The 22,061-nt window shown below is 44.6% G+C and overlaps 1 protein-coding gene across 3 annotated transcripts in view; it reads left to right on the top strand.

The window, feature by feature from the left end:
- The window catches only part of VPS53 (VPS53, GARP complex subunit), a 135,176-nt gene that overhangs the window by 7,090 nt on the left and 106,025 nt on the right, over positions 1–22,061 (top strand). For all 3 annotated transcript variants that reach the window (XM_027861786.1, XM_027861788.1, XM_027861787.1), the window contains exons 2-4: positions 2,038–2,118; positions 13,121–13,170; positions 15,996–16,062. In XM_027861786.1, the coding sequence (XP_027717587.1) occupies positions 2,038–2,118; positions 13,121–13,170; positions 15,996–16,062 (198 nt within the window). The remainder of the gene's footprint in view (positions 1–2,037; positions 2,119–13,120; positions 13,171–15,995; positions 16,063–22,061) is intronic.

Raw genomic sequence — 22,061 nt, 5'->3', positions numbered from 1 at the left:
ATACAGAATGCTGAGTGACATCGTAGGAGGAGCAGAAGCTCGTTACTGACCAGTGGGAGTTAGGAAAGGCTTCATGGAGGTAGTGGGGCTTAGAAGAACAGCAAGGGATTCAGCAGTAGGGGAGAGCAAGACATTCCAGACCAGGGAACAGTGTGAGCAAAGATGGAAAAATGGAAAAGGGCAGGGTATGTACTGGGACCAGTTGGGCCGGAGCCAGATTTGGTGGGGATTTAGCATGAGAGAACATGAGAGAGGTCAGATTGTGGAGGACCTTGACTGCCAAGCCAAAAAAATGGGACTTTTGCTCAGAAGGCCCCAAAGAATAGTTGTAGGGTATTAAGCGGAAGGATGATGTGATAAGATCCGTGGACTAGGAAGGTTAGCCTGACCGATGTGAGAAGGATGGATGGAGAGAAGAGGGAAAGAACAGAAGTCAGAAAGCTGCCATTGCAATCAGTAGTCGAGGTAGATGGTAAGGAAGATTTGTACTCGGGTGATGCAGTGGAACAGAGAGGACAGCAAGGAACGCAAGAGGAATTGGAGAGATTGACTTTTTAAAATACGATTGTATCGCTTTCTTTTTATCACCTTCATTTCCCAATGTATTCTCCATTCCCTCTTCCCCTAGACAGCCTTCCTTTATAGCAAAGAATAACAAAGAAAAAGAAAAGTTTGAACCAACTAACCAACACATCAGAAGAGTCTGAAACGTGCAGCATATCTCACGCAGGCGCCCTCACCTTTGCAAAGGGAGGCCTGCTGCCTGCTTAGATTGTGGAGGTAGACTTGATAATACTTGGTAACTGATTGAATGTAAGGATAGAGAGGGGAAGTCAGTTTTCCAACTTGGAAGATGGGGTGAATGGTGGTGCCACTGGTGGTTATAATGGCAGAAAGAAGAAATTTGGGGTCGAAGATAATAAGCTCAGTTGAAGATGATGAGTTGGAGGTTCTGCAGGGGCGTGAAGGTACAAATAAATGTCTTGTATGTCACTGGAGATGTGGGTCTAGACCTGGGAACACAAGTGGAGGAGATAGGTTTGGGAGCCATTTGAATAGTGCTGGTAGTCCAAGGTCAGAATCGAATGAAATGGTGAAGGGAGAATTGTGGAGAGAAGAGAGGTGAGGATGACATGTTGGGGCACACCCATTGGCAGGGGTCTGGAGGAGAATGACAAGCCAGTCAAACAAGAAATATTTCTGAAGTGCTCGCCATGTGCTGACCACTGTGCTAAGTGCTAGGGATGTGAAAAGAAACAAAAGAGCCCCCTGAAGGGGCAGAGAACTGATAGGGGTGCAGGAAAAAAAAGTAGGAGAATGGGTTTTCCAACCAAGAGAGGACATAGTGTTAGCTAGGAGGCCTAGTCAACAAGGTCAAAAGCCATCATGTATTTAGGGAGTATTGGGATAAAAAGGCCATTGGATCTGGGACCTTCCACCCGTTGTGTGCTCTAATTTTTTTTATGCTGTGTATTTTTTATGCATTTAAAAACATTAAACTGGGAAAGGGTCCATAGGCTTCATCAGATTGCCAAAGACATCCATGACATACAAAAATGGCTAAGAATGTCTGCATTAGAGTAAAGCCGCAAGACTTAACTAGGGACAACCAAGAGAGCACTGTGGGGAAAGCAGGACTCAGAGGGCTAAGGTGCTAAGGCAGCAGGATTCACCTATGGGGGCGGGGGGGCGGGGCTGGAGCTGCCATCTCCAAACTGAACTCACCGACTGGCTCCTCACGCTCGAGCTGGGACTGACACCACGGAGGCAGAATATGGAAAGGATAGAATCAGTAATAATACCAAGGAACCTTGGGCATTATGGTCCTGACACCACGGCAGGAAGTCATAGTTTATTATAGTATTGCCAGAACATGCTCCCAAGACCCTTTGCATATTTATAACAAACTCTTAACAGGCAGTATTCCTCGTTCCGTCTAGCAGCTCCTATGTGCTCTGATATTTGAAACCACAAATGGTAATTAATGATAACCTCTCTCTCTTTCCCCCTCCCTCCTCTACCCCACTTTTTACTTAGGTGTTTCCAAGCCAGGATCCTCTGGACCGAGCAGATTTCAATGCTGTGGAATACATCAATACCCTTTTCCCAACAGAACAAGTAAGTTTAGTTCTTTAAATTTTATTCATGGCAGTAGATTGTTTTCCCATACAAAGGTTTGTGATCTGCTTTCTCCTTAGCTACTGTGGCGACCCCTTGGCCTAGGGAAGGGTGATTCACAATTCAGAATTAAATTCGGGTCAAAGCCATTTTTATCAACTTTGTAGAACAGCCACAGATTTGCTGTGGTGTTGTAGAATTTTGTTCTAATGAGCAAATTGCTAGAAATCACATTGCCTAGGCTTTAAGAATCAACCAGACTCAGCAGTAAATTTGTTAAGTGAAAAGGTATATTTGGGTGAAAGTGAGGAAAGAGGTGCGATACACCAGTGACCCTCCCCATTTTCCTCCAAGCTTTCGTTCTTCCCTGGTGGTGTGTTTTATTTTCTAGGCTGCCTTGGTGGTCAGGTGGGCTTTCTCGCAGATGGGATGGGATGGAGTGGGGAGCAGAATCAAAAATGACCTGCTGTCTTTCCTGGTCTTCCTTGCTGCCTTCTCTCTGTGATTGTGGATTGATGCAGTCAGTTTGCAAAATCCAGTTTATCCGCCATATATCTTCTTGTTTGCATGTTGTCTCTCCCAGTAGATTGTGAGCTCTTGAGGGTCAGGCCTGCCTTTAGCTTTTCTTTGCATCCCCAGGCCTTGGCACTGAGCCCTTGAATAAAAACTTGCTGCCTTGGCTCGATGGCAGGTGAATGGGGCTGCCGTGGAAAGCCGGGCCACAGTCTCGCTCTGCTTGCCCTTTCCATCTGCAGAGCAAATGCCACGTTTCCATCCTGGACAGTTACAGGACCATGGACAGGAAGCAGGGAAAATGTTTGCAGTGTGACACTGTTCACTGTAGAGAATTTGCAGTTGGGCCCATACGGTAACCTTCTTCTGGAAGATGGAAATATTTTTATTATACAGACGTCTTCTCTGAAGTCATATCCCCTGTACTGTCGATTAATGAATTGCTGGAGCCTTTCACGCCGAGTTGGGCGCGAGGAGTTCAGCTAATTGTTGCTCAACGGAGATGAGGGCTGGGATCAGGGGACAAGAACAGGAGCGTTGAGCATTTAGGTGAGACCCAAAGCAGAATTTCCTCAGTCAAGGGACTATTTATTTCATTTGGAAGTTGGGGTGTAGCTCCTTTCCTAGAGGCATTTAAACAAAAGAATCCATCTTTAGTTGTCTGGGATGAGTCATTTTGAGAGAACCTTCTAGTTTTCTGATTTCGCCAAATTCTTACTTCAGCAGATCCCTGCACCCTTCCTAACCAGATCTCTTCCCTCTGCCCGTTTGTGCTGGCTGCTGCCCTGGGTTTGGTACCCAGGTGGTGGTGGTTGTTTTTAACCATACCCAGGATTTCATCAGCGCAAGAAACTCCTGATGAGGGAACTCCTTCCACCGAAAACAGCAGCAGCTGTTGTACACCTTAGAGCCTTAGGAAGTACCATACGACACTGAGAGATTATATAATTTGCTGAAGGATCTATCACTCATAATAATCATGATAAAAATAAAAATAATAATAGTTAGCTTTATAGACCTTTAAGGTTTGCAAAGCGCTTTACAAATGTCTCATTTGGTCCTTACAACTCTGGGAGGTGAGTGCTATTGTTATCCCCTTTTTACAGATGAGGAAACTGAGGCAGGCAGAGGTTAAGTATTTGAGGCAGGATTTGAATTTGGGTCTTCAGACTCCAGGTACAGCACTCCAAACAGGACTTAAACCCAGGTCTTCCTAATTTCTAGGTCTGCTCTCTATCCACCATGCCAGGCTGCCTTTCACACATTTATCTCCTTTAAGAAAGCAGGCACTTGGGGAGCCAAGATGGTGGAGTAAAAAGGTAGTCACTCTCACCCTCTGAAAACCCAGAAAATATCACCCCAGAGAAAACCCTGGAACAGCTGAACCAGAAGAAAGATGGGGTGCAGCAGTGCAGTAGGCCAGGTAGCTAGAGGGATTAACGGGAAAGGCCCCTCTTACCCTGCGGGAAGGGGAGCAGTACGATGCAGGAGTCACCCAGCCAGCTAGTGGAAACACCCACTTAAGCACACCAGGAGGGGATTCTGGTGCCTCAGCATCCTGCAGCAAACGGGTCTCCCAGTGCCTCAGCAAAAATAAGGGAAGCAGCACTACAAAGGGCCCCAGGCGGGTAAGCACCCGGCAGCATTCGTCTGAAAGGAGCTGAAAAAAGCAACCTAGAGGTGCCAGAAAGTTCCAGCCTTGTTGATTCCAGCCCAACACCAGGTAAGCTGTCAGAACCCTACAGCCTCCAACTGTCAACCAGGAGGAGATCCCAAAGCCCAGGTGGTCGAGCAGGCAAACGCCAACAGCTGTACCTCCAAGTGCCTTAGTGAGGGTGGGGTAACTGGTGGAAACCAGCTCAGAAAACCACCAGGTGCCTCGGCATTCTACAGCAAAGAAGTCTCCCGGTGCCTCAACAGAACTAAGGGAGGCAGCACTGCAAGGGGCCCCAGGCAGATAAACACCCAGCAGCACTTAGCTAAAAGGAGCTAAACAAAGCTAAAGGAAAGGAAAAGCAGGCAACCTAGATTTACCTGAAAGTCCCAGCCTTGCTGATTCCAGCCCAACACCAGATAAGCTGCCAGAACCCTCCAGGCTCCAATTGCCAACATAAGAGGCCCCGGTACACAGAGCCAGTGACCAAGACCTAGGCTCCCATCACAAGAAGCTTGGGTCAGTGCCCTCTGCTCCCCAGCAGGAGAGCTTAATCTCTTTAAAGGCCAGGGAATAAAGAAACACCAAGAGTAAAAAGAAACGTACGATCGATTCATGTTACGAGAAGAGTGATGATCAAGACAGAAATTCTGAAGAGGACAACATTGTCATCAAACCCACATCTGCAACATCAGAAGGGAATGTGAACTGGTCTGAAGCCCAAAAAGCCTTCTTAGAAGGGCTGAAGAAGGATTTTAAAAGTCAAATGAGAGAGGTAGAGGAGTCCTTAAAAAGTACAATTGGCCAATTGGAAAAAAAGTACACTGAAGAAAACAAGTCCCTAAAAAACACAATTGGCCAATTGGAAAAAAAGTACAATGAAGAAAATAAAATACAATGGACTAATTGGAGAAGAAAGTACAAAATCTAACAGAAAAAACAATATGTTAAGAAAGTAGGCACTTGACAGGGTCCAGTTGGTTTTCCATTTACTGTCAGTTCCTCTTTTAGCACTGTGGCCAGAGGTGAACCTGGCTTATTGTTGATGACCGCTTAGGATGGGCTTAGTGGAAGATGAAATGAACTCCATGTTTCTTTAACTTCCTCTTATGGTTTTCTCTCAGTCCTCAGTGGATATCCTAGAAAAGTAGACTGATTTGGTCACTCCATAAGATTAACAAAAATAAAAATTTATGTGTAGTATTTTATACACACCTGTTATCCCCTATTGATTCTTACAACTACCCAACAAAATAGGTAATGCAACTATTATTCCCATTTTACTGATGAGGAAACTGAGACTCATAGAAATGAAATGACTTGCCCAGGGTCACACAGTTAATCAGGGAAAGAGCTGTGGCTTGGGTCTACCTTCCAAGCCTCCTGTTCTTCTTGCTTTGCCAATTTGTCTTCCCAGGTTTGCCAAGCATTTGTGAGGGACCAATTTGAGAATGCATTTATAGCAGATTAGAAAGTCACCATAGTTTGACTGTGTGCATCTCTCTTGTAGTCTGGGATTGGAGCAGACGAGTCACATAGAAGTGGTGCCCCAGGGCTGAGAGTTGGCCTAGCAGAAGGTCAGAGGGATCATTGAGTCTGAGGTGTTTGTGCACTGGATTTGGGGTCTCGAATCAGCTCTGCCACTGGGAGGCCTTGGACACATCACTTAATGTTCCTGGGCCTCGGTTTCCTCTTCTGTAAAAGGAGGGGATTGGGCCAGCTGGTGACTGAGGTCTTCTAGCTCCCAGGGTTGGGGAACCTGCTGCCTCCAGGCCACATGTGGCCCTCTAGGTCCTAGGGTGTGGCCTTTTGACTGAATCCAGACTTCACAGAGCAAATCCCCTTGGAAGGAAGGCCGAACCCAAGGACTTAGAAGGCCACATGTGGCCTTGAGGCTGCAGGTTCCCCACCCACGCTGTCTAGACCAATGATCCACTTAATATCTGTGTAGTCTTGATAGGTCCCCTTGCCTATGACTTCAAAGAACCCTTCCTACTCTAGATCTGGGAGCCTGGAAGCCTGCAGTGTTTGCCCATTGAAACAGCACATTTCCCAGAATTTCACCTTTGGCAGTGCCCTCAGAGGTCACTCAGTCTAAAAAAGAAGCATCCCAAGAAGTCCTCAGTCATCCAGCTTTTACTGGCAGACCTTCAGTGACAGGGAACTCATCCCCCTTCCTCCCGTAAGCCTTCAGTGCTCCCAGAGAGTAAGAAGCTCCTACAGATTGGCAGACGCTGCGGCATCTTCCAGTGCGTTCTGCTGAGCGGTAGTGTGAGGAGGGGTAAGGGGCTCAGAGCCTGGTGCTGATGCCTCCTTGCTGGGGCACCCTTGGGGCTCTGAGTCCCAGTACCTTGTCCATAAAATGGAAGGAATGATAGCCCTTCTGTTCCTTGCCTCCAGGGTTGTTATAGGAAACACCTTGTAACTCTCAGAGCCTTATGTGGACAAGAGTGCCTATTAAGCCATATCAGAAGGGAGGGACCAGAGAGCACTGGCCTCTGTGTTTCTCCCAGTAGCCTCTCTGATATCTGGGTGGCACATGAATGCTGTAGGCTGGGGCTCAGGCAGGTGGCCCTACCCAGGGGAAGGTGGGGCATTTCCCCTATGGCCATGCCTGGTGAGAGCAGCCTCCTGCTTGATGCTTTGTCTCGCCTCAGCCTGGATTTGCTTGACACTCATTCCGCAAACGTTGAAGAATCTGTCATGTGTTGGATGGTGCTTGGAGTCGAGGGAGATGCAAAAATGAATAAAGCACCAAATGCCCTCCCTTTTAGGGCCTTATTGCTCTAGTAGCCTTGACTGGAAACCCGCTGCCTTTTGACATTATACTAGTCGACATCATGCAGCAGGCATTTTTAAATTAATTTTTTTATTTGGTATTTTATTTTTTCCCAGTTTTCAACATCCATTTTAAAAATTAAGTTCTCAATTATCTCCCTCCCGTCCCACCCTCAATTTCATATAGGTTATACATGTATAGTCATGCAAAATGTATTTCCATATTAGTCATGTTGTAAAAAGAAAAACCAAACAGACAAAAAAAAACAAGAAAAAGAAGTAAAAAAGTATGCTTTGGGTCTGTATTTCGACTCTATCAGTTCTTTCCCTGGGGATAGATAGCATTTTTTCATCATAAGTCCTTCAGAGTTGTCTTGGATCATTGTATTGCTGAGAATAGCTAAGTTGTTTACAGTATTGCTGTTACTGTGTACAGTGTTCTCCTGGTTTTACTCATTTGACTTTGCATCAGTTCATGTAAGTCTTTCCAGGTTTTCCTGAGAGCATCTAGCTCATCATTTGTTATGGCGTAATAGTATTCCATCCCAGTCATCCATTTCTCAGTTGATGGGCCATGCCCTCAATTTCCATTTCTTTGCCACCACAAAAAGAGCTGCTGTAAATATTTCTGTACATTTGGGTCCTTTTCCTTTTTTGCTTTTTATCTCTTTTGGGATATAGATCTGGTAGTGGTATTGCTAGGTCAAAGTGGTGTTGCTGTGTGGTTTTATAGCCCTTTGTGCGTAGTTCCCAGTTGCTCTACATAATGGTTGACTCCCTTCACAACTCCACCAACAGTGCATCAATGTTTCAACTTTCCCACATCCCTTCCAACATTTGTCATTTTCCTTTTCTATCTTATTACCCAATCTGGTAGGTCTGAGGTAGTACCTCAGATCGGCAGGCATTTTTTTAAGCCCTTCTCTAGACAGTATACCGGGCATGAGAGACAAACAGAAGAAATAAAAAAACAAACAAACAAAAACACATGTTCTACAAGTGGATACAAAATGAGAATACAGAGAAGTAAATGTTCCATAATATGAGGAAGATGGGGAAGAGCACTGATTAATGTGGGCACTGAAAAAGAGCCTTGGGGTGAGATCTGGCCTCTGAGTTGAACCTTAAAGGAAGCTAGGCCAATTTGCCAGTAATGGGGAACACAGAAGGGGGAATAATGGGACAGTATTTCGAAGCTGTTTTGGAAACGTAAGGCTATAGATGTCAAATAACATCTTTTGTATTTTATCCTCTAGGCAATAGGGAGCCACTGAGTATTCTTGAGCAATGGAGCGACAAAGGCAGAACTGTGGAGGATGAATTGGAGAGGGAAGAAATTAGAGGCAAGGAGACCAGTTAGGAGGCCGTTGCATTAGTGGAAAGAGATGATGAGGGCCTGAATTAGGGTGGTGCAGCCGGAGGTTCCCAAACTTATTTGGCCTACTGCTCCCTTAAAAAAAAATTTATTCAGTGCTCCCCTGAGAATCTACTTTCTTAAACCTTTTATTTTTTTAAAAATTTGCATCATTTCAAAAATATATATAAAATTTTTTTTTAAAAAAAGGATGCATCTTAAATTTAATAATTTATTGTAAATTTGTGGTATTTTTCCTGCATTGAAATTTTGATGATGTAATATTGTGCCATGTGACTGTATAGTATCCTATTGTAAACATGTCTTTACACATGTTCCTGCCAGTGTGTACTGGAATTCCCGACAATGCACGACATGCTCACCTGCCAACACTTGTTTGTTAAGAACTGCTGGCGGACTTGACCACTGATTGGTTATAACTTGCATTTTGTGTGTTTATTTGGGAAGTAATGTGATCACTACGACTTTAACTCTGTTGTGTTGTGTGGTTTGTCCTTCATTCTCCAAGATGACCATGACATCAGGGAGATGACAACATGACTTGCAGTTGACTTTGATTTGAGTGAGGGAGGGCTATGCAAAGTCATCAGCCTCACTTTCTCCTCCAGAATCATCAGGGTCCAGTGGCCAGATATCCATCAGGATGACTGGAGATGGTCCAGGGTGCAGTGGGTGATTTGGCCCTTTTAAACTAATGTGAATAGGTCTCTTTAAGAAGTGAGTCAAGGGATGGCCCCTTTAATAAAAAAAAAAAATCAAACTGGAAGGGGAAGACCTTCAGGGTTGCTGGCCAAAAGAGAAACAGTTACTATTTACATTCACTTTGAGCCACAATAGATGAAATGTGTACAAATGGTTTTTCAAAATTTTATGCTCTTCTCTTCTTTCCTTATGCTTCCACCACCCCCTTATTTTTATTCAACTGTTCAATGCCTCACAGTTGCACCTGAGGCTACTAAGGGGCCCCCTCCAGTGTTCCAGCACCCCTTAGGGTGTGGTATCGCCCACTTTGGGAACTTCTGGTAGGGGAAGGAAAAGATGTAGGAGATATTTCAGTGGGAAAATTGACAAGACTTAATCACTGATTGATTATGGGGAGAGAGAGGCAGGAAAGACTAAAGATTCTGAGGGTGTAAGTGGAGTGACCAAAAGAATGGTGGTTCCCTTAACAGCAACAAAAACAATTTCTGACATCCGTATAGTTCTTCAAGATCTATAAGTGCAGAGGTCATCCCAACAACCCTGATTCTCAGTTTACAGATGAGGACCCAGAGAAGTTGTGACTTAACCAGCCTCACACAGCACCAGGTCCCAGGCAGGTTTCCAAACTAGGTCTTCTTGCCCCCAGGGGTTTATCCTCTGTGACCCACAGCAGAGAAGTTAGGAGGAGAGGTGAGTTTGGGCAGAAAGAGAATGGATTCCATTTTGGGCTTGTCTGAGATGCCAATGGGCTGTACGTATGGAGATGGCCTACTGGTGGTCATTGAGAGAGGTATGGCCTGGCAGTGTAGCTTGGGAGTATTCTTCTGGTATCGGTACCCATGGGAACAGATGAGAGAAGGTGTGGAGAGGAGAAGGCCCATGGTACACACGTGCCCGGGGGCCAGGCCATGGCGGAGAATCCCATAAAGGAGACTGAGAAGAACTGTCAGAGACACTGAAGGAAAGAGGCTCCTGAAGGAAGGCGGGCTCATCAGTGTCTGCAGCTGCAGAAAGGTCAGGATGGTGAGAGGGGGCCATCAGACTTAGAAGCTAAGATGATATGGCGCCCATTCTGTCACAGAGGTTTAGAAGTAGATCTCTCCACACCCAGCCTAAGGTTCCTTAGAAACAAAAAAAGAACCTAGAACCGGAGCCACAGCCTGATACTGACCATGCCCTCCGTGCCCCCTTTTCTCTGCTCTTTAACCCGTTGACCCAAGGTGCATGGGTCTGTGTTGATGTATATAGGTGGATATAGTAGACATAGATATAGTAGATATAGTAGAACCTCCCAAAGAGTGGTTAGTAACACTAGAATCACATCTGATCACACCTTTGGTAATAGACGATTCTCTCTGTCATACAAAGTTCATAGGGCTGGGGGTGGGGGGAGTTGGGGGGATGTTCTCCTCACACTAGGCCCAGTGTTACAATGGCATGGCATAGATGATGTGCTCAAAGGTCACCTGTTAACATTGATTTCCAGGAAACCTTGATGAAGAGAGAACAAAATAAACGCGCCATGGCTTGCTCAGTTTCCTTTAGGGTCAGTGTTTGTTGTTAGAAGCAGGCAAAGTTTGGAAACAGGAGCTGTTGTTTGTGCCGCAGGGCACACAGATATTTGTTGGCAGTGAGCTAGAAGGATTTGAACTGGGAAAAGAGTAGATCATGGTGTGGTTTAGTAATATTGTAAGAGTGAGGGTGTATTATGGGGGGGGTACTCTAAAAAAATGAATGGCAGAATCTTATCTACCTGGGAGAATTTAGGGAGCATCTGACTTGAATAAAGAATGGGACCTGTTTAAAAAAACAGGTATGAGCTCAAGTAAGGAGGGAGCCTTTTCCACCTGGTAATTCTTTAAAGGATTATTTGAAGAGAGATGACATTGTTTGTTCAAGGTTGCCTAGTTAGTAAGTGGTAGAGTCAGGATTCAAATCCTTGAACTCCAAAGCCAGTACCCCCTGCACCTTGCTGCCTTTCCAGTATAATCAAGACTTTTTTTTAACTCTGAAGATAGCTACCAAGGAGATTGTAGAACATTCTAGAAATTTTCAAAAGTGAAATGGTGACACTTCGCTCCTCTCATCCCTAGATGCTGGCTCAATGTCCTTTGATGCATCTAGTGAATTTGTGATCCAGGCTGCGGTGGATGGAGGGTCAGCCACAGAGCTGATTGGTTCTAATCTTGACCGTGGCTCAGATTGTGACCTTGGAGATTTGAATTTTGACTGTGTCCCCACTTGTGACCTCGGAGAAGTTGCCTAATGTGCCTGTGTTTTCACTTCACCATTGATAAAGTGCTGCAGATATAGTGGGAAGGAAAAATGATCAAGGCTCCACAGATGCCAGGGGCCAGGCCACAACAGTGCCTAGCCAGTTCAGCGTGGCGCCTGGTATTTCAGGCTCAAGGTTATGGTCAAGGTTCTCACTCATTTACTGTCACAGTCACTTGAAAGTCATGCTTGCTGTGGGCAGCAGTGGGGACCAACCTTACTGGAGGCTTTCAGTAAGGTTGGCCTAGATGACCTTTCCTTTCCGGCTCTAAATCTGTGATTCTGCAACCCTTGGCTTATGGAGGACCTTAAAACAGCATGCCTTGTAAGGAATTTGGACACGACCCTGTAGCTAGTGGGGAACCACCGACGGCTCTTAGTAATTGCACGTTGGTGTCATGCCTGTCTTTCAAAGGGACCAATTGATCAGGAGTCCATGGGATGGACAGGAAGTGACGAGGATTCAGGCAAGGACACTGGTTTTTAAAAGGCCATTATAACCTGGGGGAGAGTTAAGGATGGCGTGAATCAAGGTGTTGGCTGTGGGAAGGTTCAGGAGGGGCCAGAAATCACAGAACCTCAGAGTTGGCAGGAATTTAAGAGGCCATTGAGTCCAGCCTGTACCTGAACAAGAATCTCTTCTGTGTGTCTACCAGGGATGTCATGGATGGAGAATTGACAAGTATGTTCAGTCCCTCCGGGCATTTTGATTGAGAATTTAGAATTCTTCTAGAGCTTGCTGGAGAACCCATGTGTCAGTAATTTGGTTCTTGACCTGAGTTGGGGAAGCAGTGCCCTCTAGCAGTGAATTAATCAACAGGCGTTTGTTAAAGCAGTCCCCAGACACTGTGCTAGGCATTCTTTCCCCTTCTCCCCCCTTCATTTGACACATGAGGAAACTGAGGCCCAGAGCAGTGAAATAGCTGCCCAGAGTTAAGTAAATGATGGAGCTCGGACCAGGTCTCCAGACCCCCAGGGGTAACATTCTGTATGCGTTTCTGCTGAAATACAATAACTTTGGCCTCACCAATAAGAGTAGTTTGTCTCATCTCATATATTTTTGACTAAAGCTGCCCATGGATTTCAGAAAATCATTAGAAACTGCCTTTGACAGTTTCCTTCCCCTCTTCCTGCATTTTCTTCCACACCCTAACTTTGAGAAGTATGCATTTTAAACTCCATGTTCTTTTGCCAGCCCCTCTTTGTTATTCACAACAACAGTGAGAAAGGTCTCTGAAGGCTTGATTAGCGCAGTAGAAAAGTGGCAAATGGGACTTTTTCATGGAAAGTAGATATTTGATGTTGCCAGTGTTTTTTTGCTCTGAACAGGCTTGCAGATGGCTGTTCTGGGCCTTCGTTAACTCATCACTAAAATGAAGGGATAGAACAGTCTGACTCCTCAGGCCCTGCCCAGCTCTCAGCTACCTCAGCTGACTGGTCATCTGGTTGTTGAATGTTTGAAATTGAGCTTTACGTTTGTACCTTTTCAACTTTACCCACGAGGGGGCAGCATCTCCTCAAATTTTCTGTCATCTGTAGTAGCTGAGGCTGAAAGAGGGGACCGGTTTTCATTTCTAAAACAGCCCGTGTTTGCTATTTGTTTTCATTTAGAGGGTTCACAAATGCGGCCTGTTGTTTTCCAAGGAAGGGGAATTCTATTAACTGAAAGAACAGCTAGACTGACTCTCTCTTTTTTCCCTCCTTAGTCTCTGGCAAACATAGATGAAGTCGTGAACAAGATTCGATTGAAAATAAGGTATGTAACCCAGCGTTTGCCTTGCCTTCATAAATTGTGCTCAGGCTGAAGCATGTGTTGGTTCAGCTGTTATCTTCTAGATAGTGTGGAGCCAGAGGGAACGTTGAAATCTCAAGTTTTATCTTGACTTTTTTTTAAGGACCTCACTTTCATCTGAGTTTCTGTGGGATTTTTGTGCCAAAGAGGTTAGCTCTAGGGTCAGCTCTCAATTAGTCATACAAAGAGGAGGGAGCAGTAGCAAGGCTAGCTTCAAACATTGGATAGTAAAGGAAAAACAAAAAGCACTTCTGCTGGATTTTGTAATGAATGATCTGGCTCTTTTCCCTGTGAGCAGACCAACCTGCATTGAGCTTTCTTTAGACTTAGTAAAATAGAGCTGTGCTTATGGCCCTAACGTTTACACCAGATGACACTGGAGAATGTGGGCTTTGGAACTTGCCAGGGAGGTGTCAAGGGGAAACCAACTTAGTGTTAGAAATTATTTTAATTTTATTAAAAATCAACTTTTATGGACATCATTTGTTTTTACATCACTTATGTTTCCCAGTGTTTTTTCCCCCTTCCTACCTCCCAGAGAGCTAGTCCTTTTACCAAAGAATTGAAAAAAGTTCAGCAAAACTAACCAAGTCATCCTTTAAGTTGAACTTTCTGGGCAACATTCCACACTCCTGGTTGGCCCCCTTGTTCCCCTTCTAATCCTTGCCCCCCGCCCCACTCCTACCTCCCCAAAGAAGGAAGGGTAGTACATTCTCATATCTTTCTTTGGGACTAAGCTTCATCATTTTAATTTCCCAGTATCCAGTTTTGAGCATTTTGATGTCATTTACATTATTGTAGTCATTGTGTATCTTTTTTTTCCTAGTTCTGCTTTCTTTACCCTGTACCAATTCATATAAATTGTCTCAATCTTCCCTGTGTTCATCATATCATTTCATTATATTATATAATATCATAGATTTCATTATATTCACATGCCATGAAAGGCAGTGTAATGTAGTGAAAACAGGCAGCTTTGGAGTCAGGAAGACCAAGGTTTGAGTCTTGTCTTTGATACATACTGGCCATATGACCATGTGACAGGTCATGTAACTTCCTAGGGCTTAGGCCTGTGGTGTCCAACTGAAATAAAAACTGAGGCCTGCATATTGATTTAGAAAACCACAAGTTGGCATTGTCTATGTTGTATTTTAATGTATTTTGTTGAACATTTCCCAATTTCATCTTAGTCTGCTTCTCTGCCCTGTTTTGCATAATGGAGTTTGACAGCTCTCTAAGATTTTAAATTACAGAGAAGTTACTCAACTGAATTGGCTATGGGAATTTGTTCACCCGGGAGTTGCTTACACCAATGAATGTCTCCTAGATGTACCACGATTTGTTTAGCCATATCCCAGTTGATGGGCATATGCCTTCTTCCAGGTCTTTGCCACTACAAAAAGGGCTACTCAGTATTTTGTTGTGTATGGGACCTTTCTTTTGATTGTTGACCTCCTTGGGGTGTGTGCCTAGCAGTGACCATGGGATTTCTAAGCCAAAGGAGTGGAGAGAGCTGACTGGCCCTGCCCTTCTTCCTGCCCAGGAAGTGGCCTAACTGTTTGAGGTTGGCACTGGACCTCCCATTCTTAGATTACTTACGTTTTCAATGAAGGCAATGTTCATTTTGAGTCTAGGGGATGATTTTTTTCCCTTCATCTGCCTCTGAGCCTTTGTAACCCATGCCACTAATAAATTTGAGTAGGTTCACAATAGTAGTAAGAGCTGACTTTTATTTGGTGTTTTAAGGTTTACAAAACACTTTATGGACATTATCTCATTTCTTGTTTGCAAGAACTCTGTGAGGCAGGTATTGTGGGTAATATTATTCCCATTTTACAGGTGATGAAGTTGGGACTCAGATTGTGACTTGCTCAAAGTCACCCAGGTAGTAAGTGTTAGAAGTGGCATTTGAACCCAGGCTCCAAGTCCAGTGCTCCTTCCACCATATCAGAGCACCCCAGCAGAGCTTTCTACTGTGGCTAGTACTGAACTGTAAGGGATGTCAAGTGTTGTGGACTTAATGGCAGCAAATTATTAGTGGAGACCACATGGCCTTCCCCCAGGTATGCAGAGACACTGGGGGTGATCCCAGTGATGACCCCAGCTTACACTCAGACCTTCACTCCGCCCCTCTTCCCTGCCCCGTAGTTTTTATTGGTTCTTCACACACGAAGTGCAGTTATTCAGTGAGATCATGTGGACTGGCTGACATTGAACAACGGCGGGTGAGAAGCCTTTACTGTAAAGATCCACAGACTGAATTCCTGGGCCTGGATGATGGAGAGCTGATTCTGGGCCGTCTCAGCCTCCTTCAAGGTGTTGAAACTAGCCAGACTGCTCAGGACGAGTTTTCCTCTTGAATTGTTTAAATTATATGTCCTGTTGCCAAAGAGTGTCACTGCCTTTCGTGTTCCTTGTTCTCAGCTCTCGGCGGCCTGGCCTGTGTGGAGAAGAAGAGGACCTGGGCCTCTGGCTCTTGTTCCTTCGTGTTGGAATCTGAAGCCCGTGTAGCATTTTTAAACAAACAAGACAAGACAGCCATGGTTTCCAGGGGCTCTGATGGGCTCCTGGCATCCAGGCTGTCACTGTCACTGTCCCTGTCGGGGCCTGGACCTCCCTCAGCCATTTGTGATTATTTCTTTTCTTAAAAAATGCTTTAGTTTTTTTGGGGAAACAGCATGGAATCTGCAGGCGAGAAGCTATGCAGTAAATTACAGAATACTTCTGACTTCATTCTGCCCAAGGTAGAGATAGTTTTGATGAATCATGCCATTTTATTTTCCTGCCAGGAGACTGGATGACAACATTCGAACAGTAGTGAGAGGTCAGACTAACGTGGGGCAGGATGGAAGGCACGTAAGTAGTCTGTCCCTGCCCGGCTCTCAGCCTTGTCTCCCTTCCTCTCCTCCTTCTCCCTTACCCCCAAAGGCCTTAGCCGCCAAATGACCAATAGGCTAGGCTACCTTCTTATAGGATGCTCTTCGTGCAGAGCTATCCCACAGTCAGGAAGCCGTGACTCTGCCTTGTGTCTCCAATAGGAGGGATGTGTTGTGGCGAACTTCCTTGTTATCTTTTTATTATTGACACCCATGGCAAGATGGCTCCCAAGGACAGAAGGGACGGATGGTCTATGGCTGTGGGGGTGTGGCTCACCTTCCCCAGCATCACACATCTCCTCTGCCCTCACTTGCTGTCTGTGCTGTTGCTGGATGAGACCACAGAATAAATGGTTGAGACCTTTCCTGATATTTCAGTACCTGCAAAATATAATCATCTGTGAAATGGGATCTGGCCTCCAGTTCTCATACTGCCTGACCCAGAAGAAGAAGAGTGTATCCACAAACTTCACAGCTCAGGAGCCAGATGACAGAAAGGCCAGGTGGTAATCGATGAATGATTTCCTGTGCAGTTAGATTTTATTTTATGCATCTTGACATTCAAGGTAGATGCTTGGCCTTGGAGTCTCAAAGACTTCCAGAAGTCAAGATCTGTGTGCCCTGACACTCATTGGCCAAGTGGCCCTGAGCAAGTCACTTTTCAGATGCCAGATGGCTTTCAGAGATTATAAATCAGTCTCCATCTGTGGACCAGTTTCCTCACTGGGAATGCTCTTCACAAAGGAAATCACAAATGTGAACACAAAAAAATGTTCTTTTAGAAATCATGGTCATAGCAGAATACACCTGAACTTCATTATTTCTCCTCTACCCTTTTCCTCAATAGCCATTCAGTTTCTTGAGGGCTGGTATTATTTTGCTATTGTCTTTGCTATCTCTACAACTAGCACAATATCTGACACATAGGCATGTAATAAATGTTTATTGAAGGAATGAATGAATGAATTCTCAGTTCCCTTTAGAATTACTTCCTTTTCTAATAGTCCCAATTCTGTTGTGTATTTTCTTTTCTTTTCTTTTCTTTTTTTTAGGCAATTGGGGTTAAGTGACTTGCCCAGGGTCACACAGCTAGTAAGTGTCAAGTGTTTGGTTTGAGGCTGGATTTGAACTCAGGTCCTCCTGACTTCAGGGCCAGTGCTCTATCCACTGCGCCACCTAGCTGCCCCTTGTTGTGTATTTTCTTTGATTTTCTTTAGTTGATACTTTCTTATTTAAAAAATATAGATTCACTATGTTTGTCCCATAATGTTTTAATACCATTGATCACTTACTTAGGCCCTCCTCCTTTTAATGTTGCCAATAGACTGTAAGTTCTTTGTGGACTAGAAAGTGGTCCATTCGGTACTTGGGTACCCAGCATGGTTCTCGACATGTGATTAAAGGACTTAGTGTTCTCTTAGATTCCTGTTTACTTTTCTAATTGCTCTCAGAAAACTCCTTCTTGCTACTAGGAATCCAGTAGTCAGGTATTAATGAGTCTCTTTTGCATTTATAGTTTTATTTATGCTTCTGTCTCTTCCATTCCAGAAAATGAGATTTTCTTTCATCTTTATCTCTCCCTTTACAGAGCTATCTTCTTCCATTTATTTTTTAACCTCTTTCCCTGGTAGATAGAGTGAATGCTTTTTATAGGCATCGTCTTAGGGTTGTGTCCCATTTCAGCTTCTTAAACTGTTTGCTTGGTTCTTAGTCCTAATTGCTTTTATTTTTGGTTTGTGTAATTGTGCTCCCTGAAGCACCTCCATTGGACCTGGTGGATGGGTCTATGCCAGTGTGACCTTTGGAGGAAATCAATGGGCACAGTGCATGAAGCAGTCAGGTCCCATGCTGGGCCCATGAGTTCAGCTGTGAAAGGATGGAAATCCTTTAGAATAAGCACTGGGATCTGGATGTAAGAAGCAGGATCGTGTTTCTTTGAAGCGGCTTGGCGTTGGATTGGGGTCTGAATGTGCACAGGCTACCCTCGTTAGTACTGTTTGGAAAGGGGACGCCTGGGCTTTCTGGGACTCGCCAGCCCCCTTTACCACCAGCCTGCTGGAGACTTAAGCATGCTTGGGATTCTCTGGTACTTTGGTTCTAAATGTGTGAAAAAGAAAGTGGGTGTTTCATTAGGCTTTTACATTATGTCATGCTTTGTAGATATAGAGTGGGTAGGTATTTATGTTTAACCTCAGGTCTCTCTCTCTCTCAGTCTCTCTCATACACACACCACACACACACAAACATACACACACACACACACACACACACACACACAGAGGCAATTCTTAGAGGTCTAGTCTGAAAATTCTACAGTGGCAGGGCAGACATGTTGGCGTCCCCCCCCCCCCAATACTCCCAGGTCACAGGATGCTGCAGTAGACAGTTCCTCTTTCAGAGAGCAAGACAACATTTGTGAGAATGTTTAAATAGCATTTCGGTCTGCGATGGAATTGTCTCTTCATCTCCTTAGAATCCAGACAGAGGAAGCCCAGGAAAAGTAATTGCTTTTCCTCTGATCTCCTCCATCCGTCTTTTTCCAGTCGCTTGTGTGATGCAAGCTGAAGTTAAAACCTGTTTTAAGGAAATTTTTGGACGGAGTCCTTGTCAGCTCGTGGGGGCGAGAGCCTTACTCTTGTGCGTCGGCTCTCTGTTGGTTTGGTGAAGGGAGGCTTTGTTTGACTAACACATACTTGGTGGAATTAGGACTGCTCCAAAGTGGGACATTTTATAGGGTGAGAGGCCCTGTATTTCCCTCTCTCCTTGAACAGAGGAAAGTTCACTTTTAGAACTCTGAGTGACTTATTTCATGAGCATTTGAGGTACACCCTCAAATCAAAGTGGAGGCCTTAATGGGAAGGAAGGAAAATATGTTTTTCTAAAGGGAACCTTGAGAAGGGACTGGCTTTGTTTGAGCCAGGGCAGACCGGTTTTTTAAATATCTTCCTTCAAGACCTGTAGGGACAGTGTCTCCTATTTCTTGGGTGTCCCTGTTAAGGCACATAAATTGTCAAAGAACAATTGTTAACTGACTAGCTACCACCCTTTATAAACAACCTAAAATCCTTTGACTGTGGCAGATATATGCAACCTGGCAGTTGCATAGCCATCCTCTGGAATGGTGTGCCAGGACTAGCCTCACCCGCTTTAGTCTTTAGCTTAGAACTTATCCACCTACTCCTTCCTGTGCCTCCCATGAGGCCTGGAATGCAGGAGGTGCTTGGTAAGGCCCTAGAGCCCATCACACTGTCCTCTGAAGGGGCGCTTTAGAGGGGCTCTTCTATGGAAGGCTCTGGTTTTTATTTTATTTTATTTTTTAAATGATGTCATGGTGAGTTACATCCTTTAGGGTTACTTGACATTTATGAAATAATCATGATTCACTTGGCATTCGGTTGAACATATTGACCTTTTGCTGGTTTAGATGGAGTATAATAATAATAAGAAGTTATTTAATATTATACTACTGATATCATAGTAATATTAACCATCTGCCATATTTCCCTAATATTTTATAGGTAAAAAGAACTTTTCTTCCAGTATATCATTTGATCCTTACCATAGACTTGTGAGAAAGACAGCTGTAAAGACTCTTCTCTTCATTTTATAGAAGGGGAAACTGAGGCCCAGAGAAGTTCAGTGACTTGGCCAAGGTCACACATTGAGTAAATAGCAGAGTTGGGATTACAGGATCATAGATACTGAGCCAGAAGGAGCCTTACTGGTCACTGCTTCCTGTCTCCTCATTTTCCAGATGAGGAACTGAGTCTCAGAGAGATTGAGGTGCAGTGATTTGCCTCAAATCCCACAGGTAGTAAGTGGCAGGGCTAGGATTCACACCCAAAGCTTGTGACTCCAAATTCAGCGCCCCTTCTACCATCTATGGACTCTTGGTCCAGGGCTGGCAGCATGTTTCCTGCAGCCCATCAGCCCATCAAACTCATTACCAAGTCTGTGCTCCACGTTTACTCTTACTTGTTAAAATGATTATCATGATCAAAAATTAATGGTCTGTGAGAGAGTTTGGGGAAAGCGATTGTGGTGTCGAAAGAGACACCTGGTCCTTGGTGTAAGAGTGTTGTAGCTCCTCAGGAGCAGACCCCCATTAGTGAGGCCTAGTGGAAAGCACACTGGACGGGAGCTTGGCGTTTGGGTGTAGCTGTGTAGTCACAGCCAAACCATTTACCCTCCCTAAGCCTCATTAGCTGACAGGGATCAGTCCTCTGTGCGATACCTACCTCCTAGGGTTCTGAGGAAAGAGCTCTGTAAAGCTCACAGCATGATGTGTACATGTGAGTTCCTAGTATCAGTAACAGTGATATTTGGTGTTATGGCTAACTTATCGTCATCATCATCAATATTGTTATCATTAACTCCAAGAGCAGCCAATATTTGTCCAGTTCCCAGGCAAGAGAGAGAAGGCAGCTGAAGAGCCGCTGGGGACGTGGCCACAGGGAACCTGGGGCCTGAGGGTGATGGCTCCTGGGCTGTGGCTCTGCCCTTCATCACACCCTTAACACAGAGCCCTGAATTGGGAACCAGCAGGACGTGGCTTTATCCTGGCCTTTGCCACTGACGCACGTTGTTTCCAAGGATGTGCTGCTTAAATTCTCTTTCATTTTCCACAGATAAAGAGGCCTGCCAACACTGGTTCTCTCAGAAGGATTCCCTGGAGAAGCACATTACCCTCCAGGGAAAAAGTGAGGCATACTTTCCATCTTTAGAATTAGGACATTGCCTACTTCAGTCATACAAGCAAAAAAAAAAAGGTTTTTGTTGTTTCTTTCTTTTTGAAGAAAGAAATATCTCCCGTTCTATATAGCCTTGATCTCTTTATCGAGATTGAGAGTTGGGTGTAAATAGGTATTTGACAGCATGAGACCAACTTGAATATATCCAAGGATATTAGAGGGCATCTAGGTAGTACAGTGGGTAGAGCACTGGACCTAGAGTCAGAAAGACCTGAGTACAAATACAGCCTCAGATACTCACTAGCTGTGTGACCCTGGGCAAGTCACTTAACTTCTGTCTACCTTAGTTCCCTCATCTTAAAATGGGGATAATAATAGCACCTACCTCCCAGGGTTGTTATGAGGATCAAATGAGGTAATATTTGTAAAGTGACATATAAATGCTAGCTATTATTATTATTACTGTTATTAAACTGAGATGATGAATTCACAGTCTTTTGGTTATTAGTCCTAGCTGGTTATGTGTTTAGCATTTTTCTTATGTCCTTTTAAATTTATCCCGTGTCATTTCTTTCTGAGGAAAGCTATATTTTCAGAAGATTGGTAATTAGGCTAAAGAAACGTTCTGATTTTTAAGGATAGAAATGTAGATAATATAAAAAGAATAGCTTATACAGTGAGAAACTAAATCCTTTTCAAAGAGTCATCTCAAAATTTCTTCCAAACAGGCCTATTTGGTCTTCCTTTCTGGGATGATACTTTGTCAGAATGTCTGAAGCCAGTACTGCAAACTGGAGAAATGTTCTTCCCAGCAGCCCCTTTTGTAGGCAGACGTAACTGCGCATGGCAGAACGTTGTGCCACAGGGCAGAACCCCGCTTTCCTTGGGAACCCCAGATAGCAGTCATTTCTGGTGCTTCAGATAGGGGGAGACTGGAGAAACCAGCCAGCTGGAGCTGCCTTCACTAGAGAGACCCAAGGCCTGGGCTTTGTGTTCAGATATCGTAGTCCGTCCAGGGGATTTTGTCTAGCACAGAAGCTGCCTCTGCCGGCCTGCCTTGGCTTACTGAGCTGTGTCCAAGTGAACCTTTGCTGCTTCTCACCTCCTAGAGCAGTGTCATGGTTGTAGCCAAGACAAGGACTGTGGAACTTCCATTCATGGTTTACTTCACCACAGTAATGATTTCATTTTATCTTCCTGTCTCATCCTGCTTATTCCTCGTGTGTTGTTACACTGCTGAAAAGCTCTGCTCTGATACCCATCCTCACAGACGTCTGCTGTGTAGATA

The sequence above is a fragment of the Vombatus ursinus genome, unplaced genomic scaffold (assembly GCF_900497805.2).
Source record: "Vombatus ursinus unplaced genomic scaffold, bare-nosed wombat genome assembly UNPS02014768.1, whole genome shotgun sequence".
Classification (NCBI taxonomy): Eukaryota; Metazoa; Chordata; class Mammalia; order Diprotodontia; family Vombatidae; genus Vombatus; species Vombatus ursinus.
Note: the sequence above shows the minus strand (reverse complement) of the source record. Positions and strands in the feature narration are given on the sequence as shown.